Here is a 16,942-nt window from a genome sequence, read left to right on the forward strand (position 1 = left end):
AATTTCCTTTTATGGGTTTCATCAAGCGATTTCCTTCATTTGTTTACTTATTACATTTTATTTATTACATGTCTTGAGATAGATATTTTAAAATAAGTATCTCAAGATAAAATAAATCTCTTGAGGTATTTGTTTTAATTATTTTAAAAAATTAATAAATATTAACCATTGATTCTTATTACTTGAGAGATGGAGTTGCACAGGGATTCCTAGGTATATTGGTTCTTTCTGCTTATAGGGATGCCCTGTTGCACATGCCTGGGGATTTCCTGGATACCAGATAGGGACTTACATATTACTATCTATCTATAGGGTAAATAACCTGAGAGTAAAAAATAACAGTCCATTTCCCTCTGAATTTGCCTTGACGTCAAAACCAAACATAATCCACGGCCAAGTCTGAATTAGTTTTCCTAGATCTTCCTTCCCTCCTTGAACACTCCCATGCTCTCTGGCTAATCCAAATCCGACACAGTATTTCCTGGGGGTCCCTTAGGCATAGTGAATTGTCCTGGGTAAATGAGTTACTTGGTCATAATATGTAGTTTATCTGTGGGTGCATGAAGCAAGAGAATGATCTGAGGAGTTGCAGAGTGTTTCCCTACAGGAGGAAACCACAGTCTACACGTGGCATGAGTCACGATTCCCAAGAGTTTGAATCAAGGAGGACATTGAATCATTCTGGATGCCCTAGGCTGCTGAACACACAAAACTCAAGGCTTATCATGGCTTATTTATAAGAGGTCTGTAGTTTGACCTTCTTTATTAGCATCCACGTCTGTAGCCTTCTAACATGTTACCCTGCAGAGAAGATTCTTAGAGTGCATCAATTATTTTGGCTTGAGGGGCTGGGGGTCACGCCCAGGTGACAGTTTGGGACTCCATTTCAGGTGGGTCTGGAAGTTCTGCACAGGACTGGAGTCTCATGGCTTTTTCTCCATCCTCAGATTTGCCTGCTCAGTGCTTAGATTGGCTGTGAGTGAAATCCCAAGAAAGACTCCTGGCGACTGAGTTGTTGACGATGGAGCCTCTGGTGAGTAACAACGCCTCCTTCTCCTGAAGCTACACCCCGAGTGCCATTAGATGGATGAGTTTTTCAAACTGGCGTGTATGTTCTAAGTGTAGTCAGGCAGTATTCAGTCATCTGAACTCAAATTACTTTGCTCTAGGACTCTGGGACAGTTATCGTGGGTCAGGACTAATCAGAAACTGATCTCATTCTTTAATTAAACTTATGAGAGCCGGCACTAATCATATGTATTTACAGAAGAGATAAGAAAACTTCTTTTAACTTGTTCAACCCTTGTCCTGATTGGCAAACAAAGATTAACTTGTTGACCATTTTTGGATGTGCTGGGCTTAGGAGTTGGTGATGGCAGGTAGCAGAGCTGAGGAAGGAGCAGACATTCCAGTCCCTGGAGACTCAGAGGTTACAGCCTGTGATGTAACGAATCCAGTGTTACACCACCTGGTGTGAGGCTGTTCAGTGTCGACAAGAGCAGAACACAGGTTTAGAACTAAAGGGGAATCATTTTACTTTTTCTCCACTTGAAACCTCTCACAGTTATTCAGTATATACGCACTACTGAAGATTTCTGAAAAACTCACCAAACTATCATTAGCATTCTTTCCCCAAGTCACACATTTTATATACCTGTTAGTAATTAACCTTTTATTCATATTTGATAACTAGAAGGAATATGTAGGGAGGAGCATTTTCTTAATTGTTCTAAAAAGAAAGGAGAAAGACTAGAGTAGGTAGAATAAAATTATGTTCTTTTATAGATTTTTTAAAAACTGGAGAAAACAAAGCCAATAACTAGGCTTCTTTCATCCCTCAGCATGGAGACAAGATTAGATTACAAGAGAAACTGTGATAACTAAGGTCTAGGTCCCTGAGAATGTAGATAGTGGGAGTCCTCCTGTCATAGCGGTGGTCAGGCTAGGTCTGTCCTTCACTCCAGCCTCAGCTGCTGAAGCATCTGACCTCAGAGTTTGTTATGAACACCTGTGTCCTGTAGCGTTAAGAGGAAACACCTCCTGGTACCAAGTTCTGTATGAATCTTGCTCACCTCTGAGGAATGCTAGGCATTCCTTCATGGGTCTTAATTGATAGAATAATGTGTTTCTTGTAGGTTTGCTAGACAGGAACCACTTAATAGAAAAATACATTGGATGTTTTAAAGCTCATAACAAGTTATTAAAGCAGTTCATATTTGGGAAATGAAATGTTCCTCTAGGGAAATAACTTAAAACAAAAGTCATGTTTTCAAAGTAGCCCATCATGGTTATTGTTTGTCTTGTCATGAATCTGTAGAGTTCCTTGAAATTATTAGGGAACAGAAATTGAGTTATGAATTTGCAAGTGAATATTTTATAATCACCTGTCTGGAAGTCCTAATTTCCACGTTATTGAAAAATGTCCATTTCATATTATAACACACTTCAAGTGATATTTCTGTAAAATAAAGCCTCATGACGTCAGAGTGTGTAGGTGTCAGTGAATGTACCTGAAAGGCAAACACCAGCTCAGCGCTGGCAGAGAACCGAGGAGAACCCCACACAGAGTGTGATCCTTTATCCACCCAGACCCCATCACTTCCTCATCTCAACCCTCCCACTCTGGACAGTGGTAGGGACTGCTCTGTCTAAACCAGAACATCCCTGATGTTTTAGGAATCAGTGACGTTTGAAGATGTAGCGATCAACTTCACCCAGGAAGAGTGGGCCCTGCTGGACACATCCCAGAAAACCCTGTTCAGAAACGTGATGCTGGAAAATATCACCCACCTGGTCTCCATAGGTGAGTCTGTCAACACGGATGTAGGTGCACGTGTGTTCACTCCATTCATTCACTCACTGAACAAGCATTTAGATCAGCTTCCCTGTGTCCCACTCCAAGTCCTTCCTGATTCTTTGATAGTCCTCATAACTACTTAAAAAGAAGACGTTTCTTTTCATGGCACTTTTCATTACTACACTGGAAGGTAATCTTGGCCACATTTCATATCTCTGTTGCTACTCAGTGTTTACACTCAGAACAGAACTGGGGATTCAATGGATATTTTAATGCATAAGTAAATGGATCAAATATTTTAAAAATGATTCTTCTGTTCTAGTCATTCCATGAAGGCTTGAGACCAGAGTCGTGTATATGACATAATTTTGATGATTCCTGTAAGGTATATCCTTACTGGCTCCTGTTTGAAAGTAATATTCAGCCGACTGTAGAGTCTTTTAATCTTTCCCATTTGGAAAACACTGAGGATTCTGTAATCTCTCTTTGAACTTGTGCACAGGCATCAGCCGCTAGAGGGCCTCACTGTGTTTGCTGCTGCTCTGGATTTCCTCCTGGTCTGCTGAAGGACCTTCACTGTTTTGTCTGTTGAAGATGTTGTTGCTTGCACTGACCTTCAGTTATCTCTTTATTTTCCTCTTTCCCTTACCCTGGACTTGAGCACAGCAAAGGATAATTAGACCAGACTCAAAATCCAACACTTTTTTTTCTTTTTCAAATCAAACAGGGTATCAGATCAGCAAATCAGATGTGATTTCCCAGCTCGAACAAGGAAAAGAGCTGTGGAGTGAAGCAACAAGATGCCTTCAAGGCCAGAGCCCAGGTAAGAATCAGGGGCCTGTGCTTCACTGCAAGAAAGTTTCAGTCAGTGTGTTAAGTCCTTGGAAACACCAAATGAAAGTTTTATGAAGTGAGCGATATATTCTAAACTGGAGGTGAAGACATTGGGCTGAAATTCTTTATGTTGTTACCATTCTTTGCATCTAGCAATGAAAATTCATATTACTTCCTGCCATTTTCTATTCTTTAAGGAAAAGGGTGCTTGTGCACTTACTGCAGTTAAACTTTCACATAGTGATTCTTGTCCTGATTGTCCCATTTAATGTGTTTTCCATCATTTGCTGACCCAATGTCTCTCCACCGCATTACATTTTTATATTTTAATCCTGTTTTTTTCTAATAGACAATGACTTTTAAAGTATTTCTACTACCTTGAGTATTTCTTTATTATACGTTGTTTCTCCAACTAAGTGCCAACTTTTGAAAGATACTCACATGGACCTTGGTGTTTGTTTACATTTCTATTTCCCTAATGCCATTCTAAAATCTATATTTTTTCCATTTCTTTAGACGGTGAAAGTCCACTTAGACAAGAAATGATATTCACGCAAAGTGTCTACAGGAAGCACATATCTGCCACCATGCCAATGGTAAGTTTCATGGGTAGAACAACAGTCATCCAAATGAAGGACCTGGCAGTGAGATAAGTTGGCAATTGAGCACAATTGCTTGTATGTAATTAAGTGGAGATTGACCTCTTTCTGGGAATATTTTTGGATAGGCTGAAATCAGTTAAGAAATTAATATGAGCTCAAAACGACAACATGAGACCTAAGAAAAAAAGGCAGTTGCACAAACTGCTCATCTCATAGTCTTTACAGCAGACTGAAGTCTTCAAAATTAATCTGATATCTGGGTTGGGAAACTATAAAAGAGAACAGTTTGTGCCTGCAAGGGAGTAACACAACATGTGTATGCAACTGACACTGGAAACACTTTAACAGGAGACTGTAACTGACTGATGCTCTAGGGTGTAAATGTAGAGGAATGAGTGTCTGCATAGACGTGGGCGAACCAGTGACAGCCTCATATCTCCTTCCCAAAGCAGGTTTCTCACACACAAGGGGATCCTGTTGGATGGACTGAGTTGAGTGATGAATTTACTCCTAGATCTTCACCTCAACATTCACCAAGTCCCTTAAGAAGGAAAAGTAATGTCAGCAAACAGCGTGGAAAATCACTTAGTCAAGGGTCATTCCTTGACGGACAGGATCACATTCATGCTAGAGCTAAATCGTATGAATGTCCTCTATGTGGGAAAGCCTTTAGTACTTGCTTTAGGCTCAGACAACACAAGATGATTCACACTGGAGAGAAACCATATAAATGTCATGTGTGTGGGAAAGTCTTCAGTCAAAGTTCCCACGTGAAACGACATGAGAAAACTCACACAGGAGAGAAGCCATATAAATGCTGCCTATGTAAGAAAACTTTCAGTCAAATCTCTTACCTTAGAAAACATGAGAAAATCCATCCCAGAGAGAAGCCCTATGAATGTCATCTGTGTGGGAAAACCTTTAGTCAAAGTTCTGGACTTCGCACGCACAAGAAATCCCACACTGGAGAGAAACCACACGTATGTCTTCTGTGTGGGAAGGCCTTCAATCAAATTTCTGAACTGACTCGGCACAAAAGGACCCACACAGGAGAGAAACCCTATGAATGTCAGCGATGTGGGAATGCTTTCAGTCAGCATGCAAACCTGAGACACCATGAGAGAACCCACACAGGAGAGAGGCCCTATGAATGTCAGTGGTGTGGGAAATGCTTCAGTCGTGGCTCTTCCCTGAGACGACATGAGGGAACCCAGCACTGGAGAGAAAGTCAGGAGGGCCCTCAGTAGACGTTCTGACCTGAGATGACATGGCATCATACATGTGAGGAATGTGGATGGAACACCAGCCATAGCTTTAGCATTTAACCACACCAAGGTTCACATCCACTAAAGAAACTCTGTCTGTCATCAATATGGACACTCGTTCAGGCATCACACTCCTCAGTCCAGACAGGCATCACCTGTGGATGTGGATCCATACGTGCCCTGTCTCTGTGGCAAAGCCTTTAATCATTGGCCTAATTTTAAGTAATTTAGCAGAACTCACTCTATAAATACAATATGGGTGTTTTCAGCAACAGCTCCCCACTCTAAAGACCCTAGAGCAGTGGTCCCCAACATTTTTGGCACCAGGGACTGGTTTCGTGGAAGACAATTTTTCCACGGGCAGGGGGGTGTGGGGTGGTATGGGGGATGGTTCAAGCAGTAATGCGAGTGATGGGGGGCAGCAGATGAAGCTTGGCTCGCTCTCCTGCCACTCACCTCCTGCTGTGCGGCCGGGTACCTGACAGGCCGTGGACCAGGTGTTGGGGACCCCTGCCCTAGAGACTTGAGCAGAGGATAACCAGCCCCTAGTTCTTTTTTGATAATTATTGTTCAACATGAGCCAACTCCAGGTGGAGAACCACTAAGACTGTAATCACTGTTAACAAACATTCAGCTGATCACCAGGCTTGATGTGAACGAGAAACTCCTCCAAAAAATAAACACTAAAACAAGAACAAAGATGTAAACTCTCGAGAAATACCCAAGTATGTTGAGCAACACCAAAGCATACTTATAAATAATTCATCCTGGAGAAGTGAATCAATGTAAAGTCGTGAGAAATTCTTTCTTCATAGAGCAACCTCTCTGGAACACGTGTGCTCAGACTGTACAACACACCCTCAGTGTCGTGAAGGAAGGGAAGTCTTCAGTGATCACTTATTTCTCAGTCAGCATTAAATTCTTGCACTGAGGATGTAGCAATCCTAAAAATCAAAGTGGAGCTACAGCTAGATTTCATATCAGAAAAAACTGACCCTCTGAGTGGGAGGGGGAGCCTCTAAAAGAATCCTTTAACACACATTCAGGCAAATTGTGATTTGCGGAAATACCTCTTCATGAAAATGTGGCATAAAATGGAGACTGAAGTGATCTAGCAATATAGAATGTAGAGTTTGGAAGAAATTAAAATTTGTGTATAGAATAATAGTTGCAAATATTCAAACAATAAAGTCTGTGGCTAAAGGAGCCAAATGTTGGTGTCTGGTTTTCTTTGTGCCCCTGTAAACACAAGGATTCAGGTCTGTACTCCTGGGAAGTGGGCAGAGACTCAGCCCTACTCTCTGAGTGTCCCCTTTCTCAACAGCTCTTTCCACACGACTCAGCTCCACTCATTTCAACGTCCCTCAACCCCGTCTACCCTTTCAGGCCCTGGTGGTGACACAGCTCTGATCTTCAGCTCCACTGGCCAGGTTTCCCAGAATGTCACCAACCTGGTCAGGCAAGGTCATGAGGAAGTCTCAAAGACATCTATCTAGTCCTACACTTTTTGAGGCCCCTCAACATATTTCTGCAGATGGAAACCACCTGGGGCTGAAGAGACAGGCATCTCTGCCCTCCCAGACTTCCGAAATCTCTTTTGTTATTTTGTCCCAAAACCTCTGAATTGAGCTAAGTGGACGAAGAGTTCCTTCCAGGATCGTACTCTCTATCTTATTCAGCTGATTCCTGAATTATGCACCCAGCAGGCTCACTAAAGATGAACCCAGCCTTGTTACCCCCGCATAAGCTCATGGAATAAACCTCCAGGAATATAAAGTGCCTAAAATGATCAGCCATCATGCAAGCCAGTTTTTAAAATAATTAGTGCAATGTACTTTTCCCCAAGAAAAAAATGAATGTTCTCACAAAGCAGATCTCCCCACTTTGTCTGCAGGACTTTGAATTTATCCTTCAACACAAACCAATGTTGAACATAAATCTCAAGGGAAATTCTTCCAGGATATCCACTGGGATGACTTGTGTTCTTGTAGCACAAAGTAGCACGATTCCCAAACCACAGGCCTGAGTTCACTTGCAGGAGCACATACAAGGATGATACTGACCCATCATTACTTTTCAAATCTCCACAAGGGATTCTGGGGAACAGTCAGGGTGGAAAACAATCTTGTGTGAGGAGGATGAGCAACCAATTCTATTGTCTATCTGTTGTGACAGATTTCTTTCCTTGGGTACGAAAGGCTTAACAAGGTCCTGTGAGCTTGGAGCAGCATAAAAGTCAGCTCGGAAAGAAAACTTTCCCCATGGACTCTTCCTCAGCCACCTTGGAAGCTGCATCTCGTCCAGTGGGGTTTGTCCAGCACCCACTTTTCTGAGATTCTACTGACAGATAGGAGGAGCACAGCTGGATTTCAGGTTGGTTTGAAGTAAATTTGGTGTTCAGTTAATCCGCCAGAGAAATAGGACAGTGGTCAAAATATGTAGTGATATGGCTCTCGGCAATGGGGTAAAGATTGTTTAATTTTTTTTAATTTACATTTCTTTCTTTTTTTTTTTTTTTTACTGAGGTATCATTCAGTTATAATATTAGATAAGTTTTATGTTTACAACAATATATTTCAACTCCTGTATACCATGCACCTGCTCAGGACCAAAAACTTAGTTTCTGTCTTTTACCATCTTGTGACATTTTACAAATTGGGCCTTCCACCTGCCACTTCCCCTCTGGTTTCCAGTATTCTGTCTTGTGCACCTATGTGTTTGTTTTGGTGCCCTTTGGTTTCATCATTAATGCTTTTCTTTCTTTATTTTTTCTTGTAATTTTTTTGTATTCCACACATGGGTAAAGCCATAACGTGTTTGTCTTTTCTGCCTGTCTTACGTTGTTAGCATGATACCCTCCAGGTCCCACCATGTTGTGGAAAATGGCAAATTTCATGTGTTTTATGACTGAATAGTGTTCCATTAAATAGCTACTACCTCTTCTTTATCTGTTTTTCCATTGATGACCACCTATCTCAAGGAGTGTACTGTCGCTATTGTCTTCTAGCATTTTTACAGTTTCAGGTCTTATATTCAAGTATTTCATGCGTTTTGAGTTCAGGTTTGTGTATGGCATGAGTTCGTGACCTTGATTCTTTATTTATTTATTTATTTAGAAAGGTTCTTACTGGAGATTCACTTTTTTTTTTTTTTTTAATTATTTATTTATTTATTTATTTATTTATTTATGGCTGGGTTGGGTCTTCGTTTCTGTGTGAGGGCTTTCTCCAGTTGCGGCAAGTGGGGGCCACTCTTCATCGCGGTGCGCAGGCCTCTCACTATCGTGGCCTCTCCCATTGCGGAGCACAGGCTCCAGACGCGCAGGCTCAGCAATTGTGGCTCACAGGCTTAGTCGCTCCGCGGCATGTGGGATCTTCCCAGACCAGGGCTCGAACCCGTGTCCCCTGCATTGGCAGGCAGACTCTCAACCACTGCACCACCAGGGAAGCCCTTGATTCTTTATTTTTAAGGGTAATTCTGAAAACAGAAACTGATACAATACATCGTTCTTCACACCATTTATTACAAGAAGATGAAAATTCAGAGGGCATGTAAATCAGCATTCTGATCTATGTGGGGAACTGAAGCAGCAGTTTTCAAAACAAGGTGGGATTTTCTATAGGCATTGAAAGCCTAAATAATGGATCTGTTCATTATTAGCTGAAACCTCTTTGTCTTCCATTAACAGAAATTAGATAAAAAAGAAACACTGAAAAGATTTAAAGCTCAGCTGTGAAGCTTCTAGTTTAATAGAGGAGAAAATGTTTCTCCTAAGTGAATTTGTACTTGAAAATGGCCTGCTCTGATGTCCGATGGGAAAGTCGAATTTTCAAGAAGTAAGCATAGTTTCCTTTGATTTTCAAATGCATGTACCACAATATTAAATGCAGCTTTCTCATCGCATAATTATTTGTTCCATGTGGGGAAATGTTACCTTTCTTTTTCCTGTCTATTTTTTATCAGGACATGGATGGTGTTGATGGCTGCAGGATAACATGAGCGTACTTGATGCCACAGGACTTGACACCTCATTGTGATTAAATAGTAAATTTTCTGTCATGCATGTTTTACCACAGTAAAAATTGTGATTCATAGACAAAATAAGCATATGCAAAAATGTTTAATTTTCTTTCAGATCAAAATTATTCTTAAAAGTATGTACAGGTGTCCCTCTAGTTTTAAAATGCATGATAACAATAAATCACAATGTATAAACCTTCCTTAGAGACAGGGTAAGAAAAAAGGGGATTGATATCCTTCCTTGGCTACAAATGTCTTAACAGGGTCACGTGACCTGGAGTAGTATAACAGTAAGCAAGGAAAGGACCCTTCTCCCATGGACCCTTCCTCAGGCACCTTGGAACCCACACTATGTCCAGTGGAGTTTGTCCAGCACACTTATTTCTGATGATCTACCAACAGGAAGTACCCAGCTGGATTTTAGGTTGATTTGCTGTATATTTGGTGTTCATCTTGTTCCTCAGGTAACAGGGCAGTGGTAAAAATAATGATGTGGCTATGGGCAAAGGATATGGATGCTTTAATTTCTTTTCAATTTATTGTTCAGTAGACTTTTTTAATGAGGTATTTTTTGGTTATAATATTAGATAAGTTTTATGTGTATGACAATATATTTCAACTCCTGTACCAGGCTGGATTTCAGGTTGTTTGATTTTATTTGGTGTTCAGCATATCCCCTAGAGAAACAGGACTCTAGACAAAATATGTATAGACGTGGCTTTATGCAATAAGTCATGGATAATTTAATTTTTAATGTAATTATTTATTTTTCTATGGTATCATTGGGTTATGACATTACATGTTTTATATGTATAAAAATATATTTCAACTCCAGTATGCCATAAAACTGATCAGCACCAAAAACTTAGGTTTTTTCTTTTGCCATCCTTTGGACCCATTTTACTCATTGGCCATCCCCCTGCTGCTACCCTCTGATATCCACTACTCTGTTGTGTGAATATATGTGTTTGTTTTTGTGTCATTTACTTTCTTCTTTAATTTTTTTTACTTATTTGCTTTTTCTTTGTATACAGTGTTCCACATATGAGTGAAGTCATAAGGTATCTGTCTTTTCTAAATGTGTCTTCAAGACATTATTAGAGTAAAGGTGATACGTAACCTTGATTGGTTAAGAAAAACCTCATCAAGGTCATGTGACCTGGAAGCGGACTCAAAGGCAGAGTGAAAGTGAAATTCCCCCACTGACCTGTCCTCAGCCCCCTTCAAAGGTGCACAGAGTATCCAGCACCCACCATTCTGAGCATCTACTGACAGATAAGAGGTACACAGCTGAGATTCAGGTTGTTTGATTTAAATTTGGTGTTCAGCTTGTCTGTCAGAGAAATCCGACAGTAGACAAAATATGTACTGATGTGGTTTAAGCAATGGGGTGCAGATGCTTTAATCTTTTAATTTAATTATTTTTGTAGGGTATCATTCAGTCAAAATGTTAGATAAGTCTTATGTGCACAAAAATATATTTCAACCCCAGTATACCACTAAATTGCTTAGCACCAAAAACTTAAGATTTTTTTGTTACCATCCTGTGGACCCATTTTACTCATTGGCCACCCCCCTGAACCTTTCCTCTGATATCCACTGCTCTGTTCTGTGAATATGTGTTTGTTTTTGTGTCATTTGTTTTCCTCTTTAATCTTTTTATACTTATTTGCTTTTTGTATTTGTGTTTAGTGTTCCACATATAAGTGAATTCATAAGATATTTCTCTTTTCTAAATGTGTCTTCAAGACACTGATACATACCAGGTGATACATAATGTTGATTGGTTTAAAAAAAAACAAACCTCATCAAGGTCACGTGACCTTAGAGTAGTATAAAGTCAGCAGGAAAGGGAAATTCCTTCCTCAGCCACCCACAAAGCTGCATCTCCTCAGGTGGAGAGTGTCCAGAACCCACCATTCTGAGCATCTACTGACAGAGAAGAGGTATCCAGCCGAGTTTCATGTTGTGTGATTTACATTTGGTGTTCAGCTAGTCCCTCAAGGAAACAGGACAAGAATAAAATTACGTAGTGATGTGGCTTTAGGCAGTTGAGTATCGATTCTTTAATTTCTTTTTAATTTAATTAAAAAAATTTTTTAACTTAGGTATCATTCCATTATAATGTTAGTAAGTTTTATGTGCACAGCAACGCATTTCAGTTTCTGTGTACCATACACCTTCTCAGCACCAAAACTGCAGTTTTTTCCTCTGTCACCATCTAGCTGCCCCATTTTGTCCATTTTGCCTCTGCCCGTGGCTTCTCCTCTGATTTCCACTACTCAGGTCTGTGTATCTTTGTATTTGTTATCGTGTCAATTTTTTTCTTCCTGAAAGTTGTTTTTACTTATTTTCTTTTTGTTTGTTAGTTTTTTGTGTTCCACACGTGAGTGAAGTCACGAATTATTTCTTTCTCTTAACATGTCTTCAGACGTGGTTAGACCAAAGGTGACAGATGACGCTGGTTGGTTAAGCAACGCTTAACAAGGTCATGCGACCTTGGAGGAGTATCAGGTCAGCTAGGAAAGGAAGGTCCCCCTTGACCCGTCCTCAGCCCCCTTCAAAGCAGCATTCCTCCACCCACCTCCCTGATACTCTCCTGACAGAGAGGAGGAGCACAGCTGGACTTCAGGATCGTTTGCTTTAAATTTGTGTTCAGCATATCCCTCAGGACAAGAAGTCCATAGTGAAGATATGTAGTGATTTGGCCTGGCAATAGGGTAAGGTGTCTTTTTTTTTTTTTTTTTTTAATTTATTTTTGGCTGTGTTGGGTCTTTGTTCCTGTGTGCGGGCTTTTCTCTAGCTGCGGTGAGTGGGGGATACTCTTCGTTGCAGTGCGCGGGCTTCTCATTGCGGTGGCTTCTCTTGTTGCGGAGCACCAGCTCTAGGCTCACGGGCTTCAGTAGTTGTGGCTCGTGGGCTGTAGAGCGCAGGCTCAGTAGTTGTGGCTCATAGGCTTACTTGCTCCGCAGCATGTGGGATCTTCCCTGACCAGGGCTCAAACCCATGTCCCCTGCACTGGCAGGTGGATTCTTAACCACTACGTCACCAGGGAAGTCCCAAGCTGTCTTTATTTTTATAATTTTATTTTTTAAATTGGGTTAACAGTGGGTGTCAATATTAGATGTTTCGTTTGTACAGTATTACATTTCAAATTTTGTAAACCTTAACACAGGCTCACCACCAAAATTTTCCTCTCCCACTGTCACTACACATTTGACCACCTTTACCATTGTGCCTTGGCCCCTGACGTTTCCTCCCTGGTATCCACTACTCTGTTCTGTGAATCTATATGTTTGTTTTTGTCATTTGGTTTGTTCACCAATTTGTTGGTTTATTTCCTTTCTGTTTGTTCTTACTAGCCTATGCATGAGTGAAGTCCTTTGGTATTCACCTTCAGCCTCTGGCTTTCTTCTTTAGCATCATAACAATAAGTTCTATCCATGTTCTGGAAAATAACGAGATTTCAACTTTTTTTTACGGCTGAATAGATTTCCATCAAGTATCCACACTATTGTTTCCTTATCCCTTTTTCCATTGATTGGGAACTATGTCAAGGAGCATATATCTTTTGTTTTCTTCTAGGAGTTTTACAATTTCAGGTCTTATCTTCAAATCTTTCATCAATTTTGAGTTGAGTTTTAAGTATGGTACCAGATAATGATCTAGATCATTTAACTTCAGTAGCAGTTTTGAGAACAGAGGCTGAAAAAATATATCCTTCTGAATGCTCTTATTACGTGAAGATTCAAATTCTAAGGAATTTAGCATCCTAGCATTCTGATTGATGTGGGGCACTGGATGAGCAGTTATGAAAACTTGGTGGGATTGTCTGTAGGCATTGAAAGCCTAAAAAATTATTCATTCATCCTCAGTTGAAACATGTATTTCACATTTTATTAACTAAGTAAAAGTGAGACACTGAGGGTGAAGGATTTAGAAAACAGTTCAGACCCTGCGTTGTGCCCCGTCTAAGCTAGCAGAGGAGAAAATTATTGTGTTACGTGAATTTGTATTTGAGAATTGCCTTCTCTGATGTCAGATGCGAGAGCCCAATTCTCAAGGAGTTATCAAACTTATGTTTGATTTTCAAATGCCTGGGCGTCAATATTAAATGTGGCCTTTCCATAGCATAAGTATTTCTGTACGTGTGGGGAAATCTTTCTCACTCTTATCTATTAGACTGTGATACATGTAACCAAAGTCTCTAACTTCAGTCTCAAGGATGCAAATCCAAATTCACAGTCTGCCTAAAACTTCTAACCAAGTCAGGGCCCTCATCTGTGGGTAGGTCTCTGGAGAGAACGGAGAAATGTCTGGGCAGAGAAGTCAAAGTATCAGAAACCTGGATTTCCTTAGTGGTCGTGAGGTTTCATGACCCCATTTGTGTAGAGGGGGCAGCGGTGACTTGTATGAATATGACAGTTTTCTCTTTCTTTTTACAGAGGAAATCCAAAAATTAAGATTGGCGAGAAGCACCGAGGAGGCGGGGAACATGGCCGGTCGTTACAGACAGCTGGGTCCCTGCAAACTCTCTCAAGCCCAGCAAGTGAGGAAGAAAAACCCGGGCGCAGGGAGGCAGGTGGCTCCCCTGCCAAAGGACGAAGACCCCAGGGTAAGTGGAGGCATGGACTCTGGAAACAGGGTTTGGGCCTGGAATACCTGGGTCCATAACTCCCTTGTCCAGCCCCATCCAAAGACAGCTGCCTTGGGACCTCATCCCCAGGGAGACCAGGCCGTTCAGAGATAGGGGCCACCTGACCCCTCCTTAGTGTGATGTCTGGCCTGCTTTTATCCAAATCCTTCAATCGGGGTCTTGCTGTGCACACTTGGAGCACCAGCCCTTCCTCCTTTGATGCTCCTTGGCAAAGGCTTTAGGAAGCACCACAGTATCATAAATATCCTGGCACCTAAGGGGCCGTGTGCTTCTGTCCTTTCTCCAGAACCAGTGTTCATCCCTCTCAATCTGTCCTTGTGTTCACTTAGGACATGCGCCTGTGAGTTCTGCTGACTCACTGACCTTGTTCTCCCCCACCCACAGGTGAAGTGTAGGGACTGCGGAGCCTTTGGGCACAAAGCGAGTAGCCTAAGGTGCCCCATGAAGCGCTGGCATGGGGCCCTGGCCCCCCAGCCCTTGGGCTCCAAACTCGACAAGGAGAACCTGGAACCACGGAAGCTGCAGGACCTGCAGACCCCTGGGACCCCTAATACGGCTGAGAGAGAGAAGAGTGAAAGGCAAAGGTGAGCAGTGGGGTGGGTGGTACCCAAGATTCGGGCTGAAATCGCTGGAGATGGTTCCTCTCCTTCTCTACACTGGGTGCTGAGCCATCTCTAGACATGACAGGGAAAATGGGGAAACAGGAGCCATGTCCTGAGGGGTCCACACTCAGGAGCTCATAATATGCCTTCAAGTCACTGAGGGGTGTGGAGAACACATGCAATTTTGCACCTGACAGGCCCCAAAGCCATAGGGACAAATAGATAGGACTTCCTGGGAAACCCAGGAGGGAACCCTGGAGTTGGGGGAAGGATATGAGTGGGGTAGGTGTCTGCACAAAGCACAGGGATTCAGGTCCGGTGTCACTCCCGGGCTTGGAAAGGGGCTGGGCCACAGCACCGTTGGTCCCAATTGTGACAAGGAAATAGGGTTTCTGCCCCTTAACGTGGTTTGTTTTGCAGGAAAGAAGAGCATCAGAGGAAGCTGCTTCAGAGATTTCCCAGGAAACCCCAAGGGTGGCAGCAGCGGTACTGGAAGGAGGGGACAGAGTCCTGCCACTACCTGAGGGTCAGTCTCCTGGTTCCCGCGCTTTCTCCTTCTGGGGTAACCCAATTGGCCTCAGTCCCCTTCTGTGGGAGGGAGCGGGTCACGTTCTTTTCCAACCAATGTGATCATTTAGGGTTCTTTTCAGATGCCATTTTCCTTGGTTTCTTTGATTTTGCATTCTTACTTGCATGGCTGGCAAGAATATGCTGTTTGGTAAATGGAAGTGATTTTATCAGCAGCATTCCATAAGCAGAATCCTTTAAGTCAGAACACGAATCTGTAAATTGTGGTTCATCCTCCAAAACTGGCCATCAGAACTTATTTTGCCACCAAAGTGCCTGCAAAACACCGAGTTGTGTGCAATCCTCGGAAAGGGGTATACAAAAAGCTTGTTTCCACTTACTTAACAGGAGACATTGTTAAACTCTTTCTATGTGCCTATTTGATGTATAAATGTCTCAAGGTGATATTGTAACTTTCTTTTTCATGAGCACCACTGAGGTTGAGTATCTCATCACATAAAATTAATTCCTATGAGATGGTTTTTGGTTAATTTTAATTTTTCCTGGATGGAGAGAAGATTCTCATGTCTGGCCTTTCTGTTTGGTCTTCTCCTACAGCATCCAAATATGCCCACGCTCATCCAGGCATCCAAGAGGAAACCCCTCCAGGATCCAGATCTCCCAAGTAGGTCACCTGTCAGGAAAGATGATGGGAAATCCACCCACCCTGCAGTGTCTCTCATCAGCAGAAGTTTGGTCCAAGACTCCAAAAGCAGCATCAAGGCCCCAGGCAAGAGATCTGCCCAGATCCCCACCCAGACATGTCTGAACCCCCCAAAGAAACCCAGACTCAGCCCCATCCAGACTCCCCAGAAGAGCACTCTGACAGCAGATCTGGGGGCTTTCCAGAATCTCCCTCCTCCACCCAGTACAACTGGACATGGACCCACAGTGACCCCCCAAGTCAGCAGGAAGACACCTGCCCAGGGGCAAAGCCTTGCCCTCCAACCTCCACTGGATAGATCTCGCCCCAATAGTGTCCAAGCCTGCACCAGAGACCATCCTCCACCCAACAGCCACGTTCCAGGCCAGCCTCTCAGGATGCTCTTCGTGAGAGTAGACGAAGGCTGGTGGAGCTGCAGGTACATGGCGCCTCCCTCCTTGCCTCGTCCTGAGCAGTCAGCCCCTCCTGCTCAGAACCCTCCCACTGGCAAGAAGCCAGAGGGGCACTGGGCCCCTGGCCCCCGGAGTGTCCTCTACGATGACCTTCAGGTGTCTTCTTCCTCTGAAGACAGCGACTGGGAGGGACACGCCTATGGCAACTAAGACTTGTCCTCCAGCCCCAGGTGCCCTGGAGGTGACTGTGCACCTGAGGAGGGGGAGTCACAGGGAGCAGCTGTTCCTGGAGAAGCAGCGATTCCCCACCCCTGCTGGGCGAAAAGATGGTGGAAACCCAGACAAGCCCCAGGGACACACACGTGCACGCACTGCACTTTCTCCTGATGGAACTAGAGTCATCCGTCAGATGGTACTTATCACACTGGAATGGCAAGTTGTTTGTCAGTCTGAATCTATTTTAAGTAATTGAGGCAAATTCTAGGAGTAACTTTTAACTATTGTGTAAATAGGAAGCTATGGTAGTAATCTGCATTTGGTGC

At 42.7% G+C, this 16,942-nt stretch overlaps 2 protein-coding genes across 2 annotated transcripts; both read left to right on the forward strand.

Moving 5' to 3' along the window:
* The first annotated feature begins 1,021 nt into the window (after positions 1 to 1,021).
* On the forward strand, positions 1,022 to 5,480 carry LOC137756103 (zinc finger protein 705A-like). Its single transcript, XM_068532364.1, has 5 exons — positions 1,022 to 1,033; positions 2,677 to 2,803; positions 3,525 to 3,620; positions 4,148 to 4,227; positions 4,686 to 5,480. Exons 1-5 carry the CDS (start codon positions 1,022 to 1,024, stop codon positions 5,478 to 5,480), a joined length of 1,110 nt encoding a protein of 369 aa, XP_068388465.1.
* Positions 5,481 to 5,878: 398 nt separating this feature from the next.
* On the forward strand, positions 5,879 to 16,610 carry LOC137756104 (putative protein FAM90A26). The gene is made up of 6 exons (XM_068532365.1): positions 5,879 to 5,972; positions 6,885 to 6,962; positions 13,964 to 14,133; positions 14,560 to 14,759; positions 15,198 to 15,339; positions 15,903 to 16,610. The coding sequence occupies exons 1-6, from the start codon at positions 5,879 to 5,881 to the stop codon at positions 16,608 to 16,610; spliced, it is 1,392 nt and encodes a 463-aa protein (XP_068388466.1).
* The last annotated feature ends 332 nt before the right edge of the window (positions 16,611 to 16,942 follow it).

The sequence above is a fragment of the Eschrichtius robustus genome, chromosome 21 (assembly GCF_028021215.1).
Source record: "Eschrichtius robustus isolate mEscRob2 chromosome 21, mEscRob2.pri, whole genome shotgun sequence".
NCBI lineage: Eukaryota > Metazoa > Chordata > Mammalia > Artiodactyla > Eschrichtiidae > Eschrichtius > Eschrichtius robustus.

Coding starts and splice junctions, on each gene's coding strand:
- LOC137756103 (XM_068532364.1), top strand. Junction 3,621..4,147: donor CCTTCAAGGCCAGAGCCCAG/GTAAGAATCAGG, acceptor CCATTTCTTTAG/ACGGTGAAAGTCCACTTAGA. Junction 4,228..4,685: donor TATCTGCCACCATGCCAATG/GTAAGTTTCATG, acceptor TTCCCAAAGCAG/GTTTCTCACACACAAGGGGA.
- LOC137756104 (XM_068532365.1), top strand. CDS start 5,879: ATGGGGGATGGTTCAAGCAGTAATGCGAGTGATGGGGGGCAGCAGATG. Junction 6,963..13,963: donor CACCAACCTGGTCAGGCAAG/GTCATGAGGAAG, acceptor TTCTTTTTACAG/AGGAAATCCAAAAATTAAGA. Junction 15,340..15,902: donor CCGCGCTTTCTCCTTCTGGG/GTAACCCAATTG, acceptor CTTCTCCTACAG/CATCCAAATATGCCCACGCT.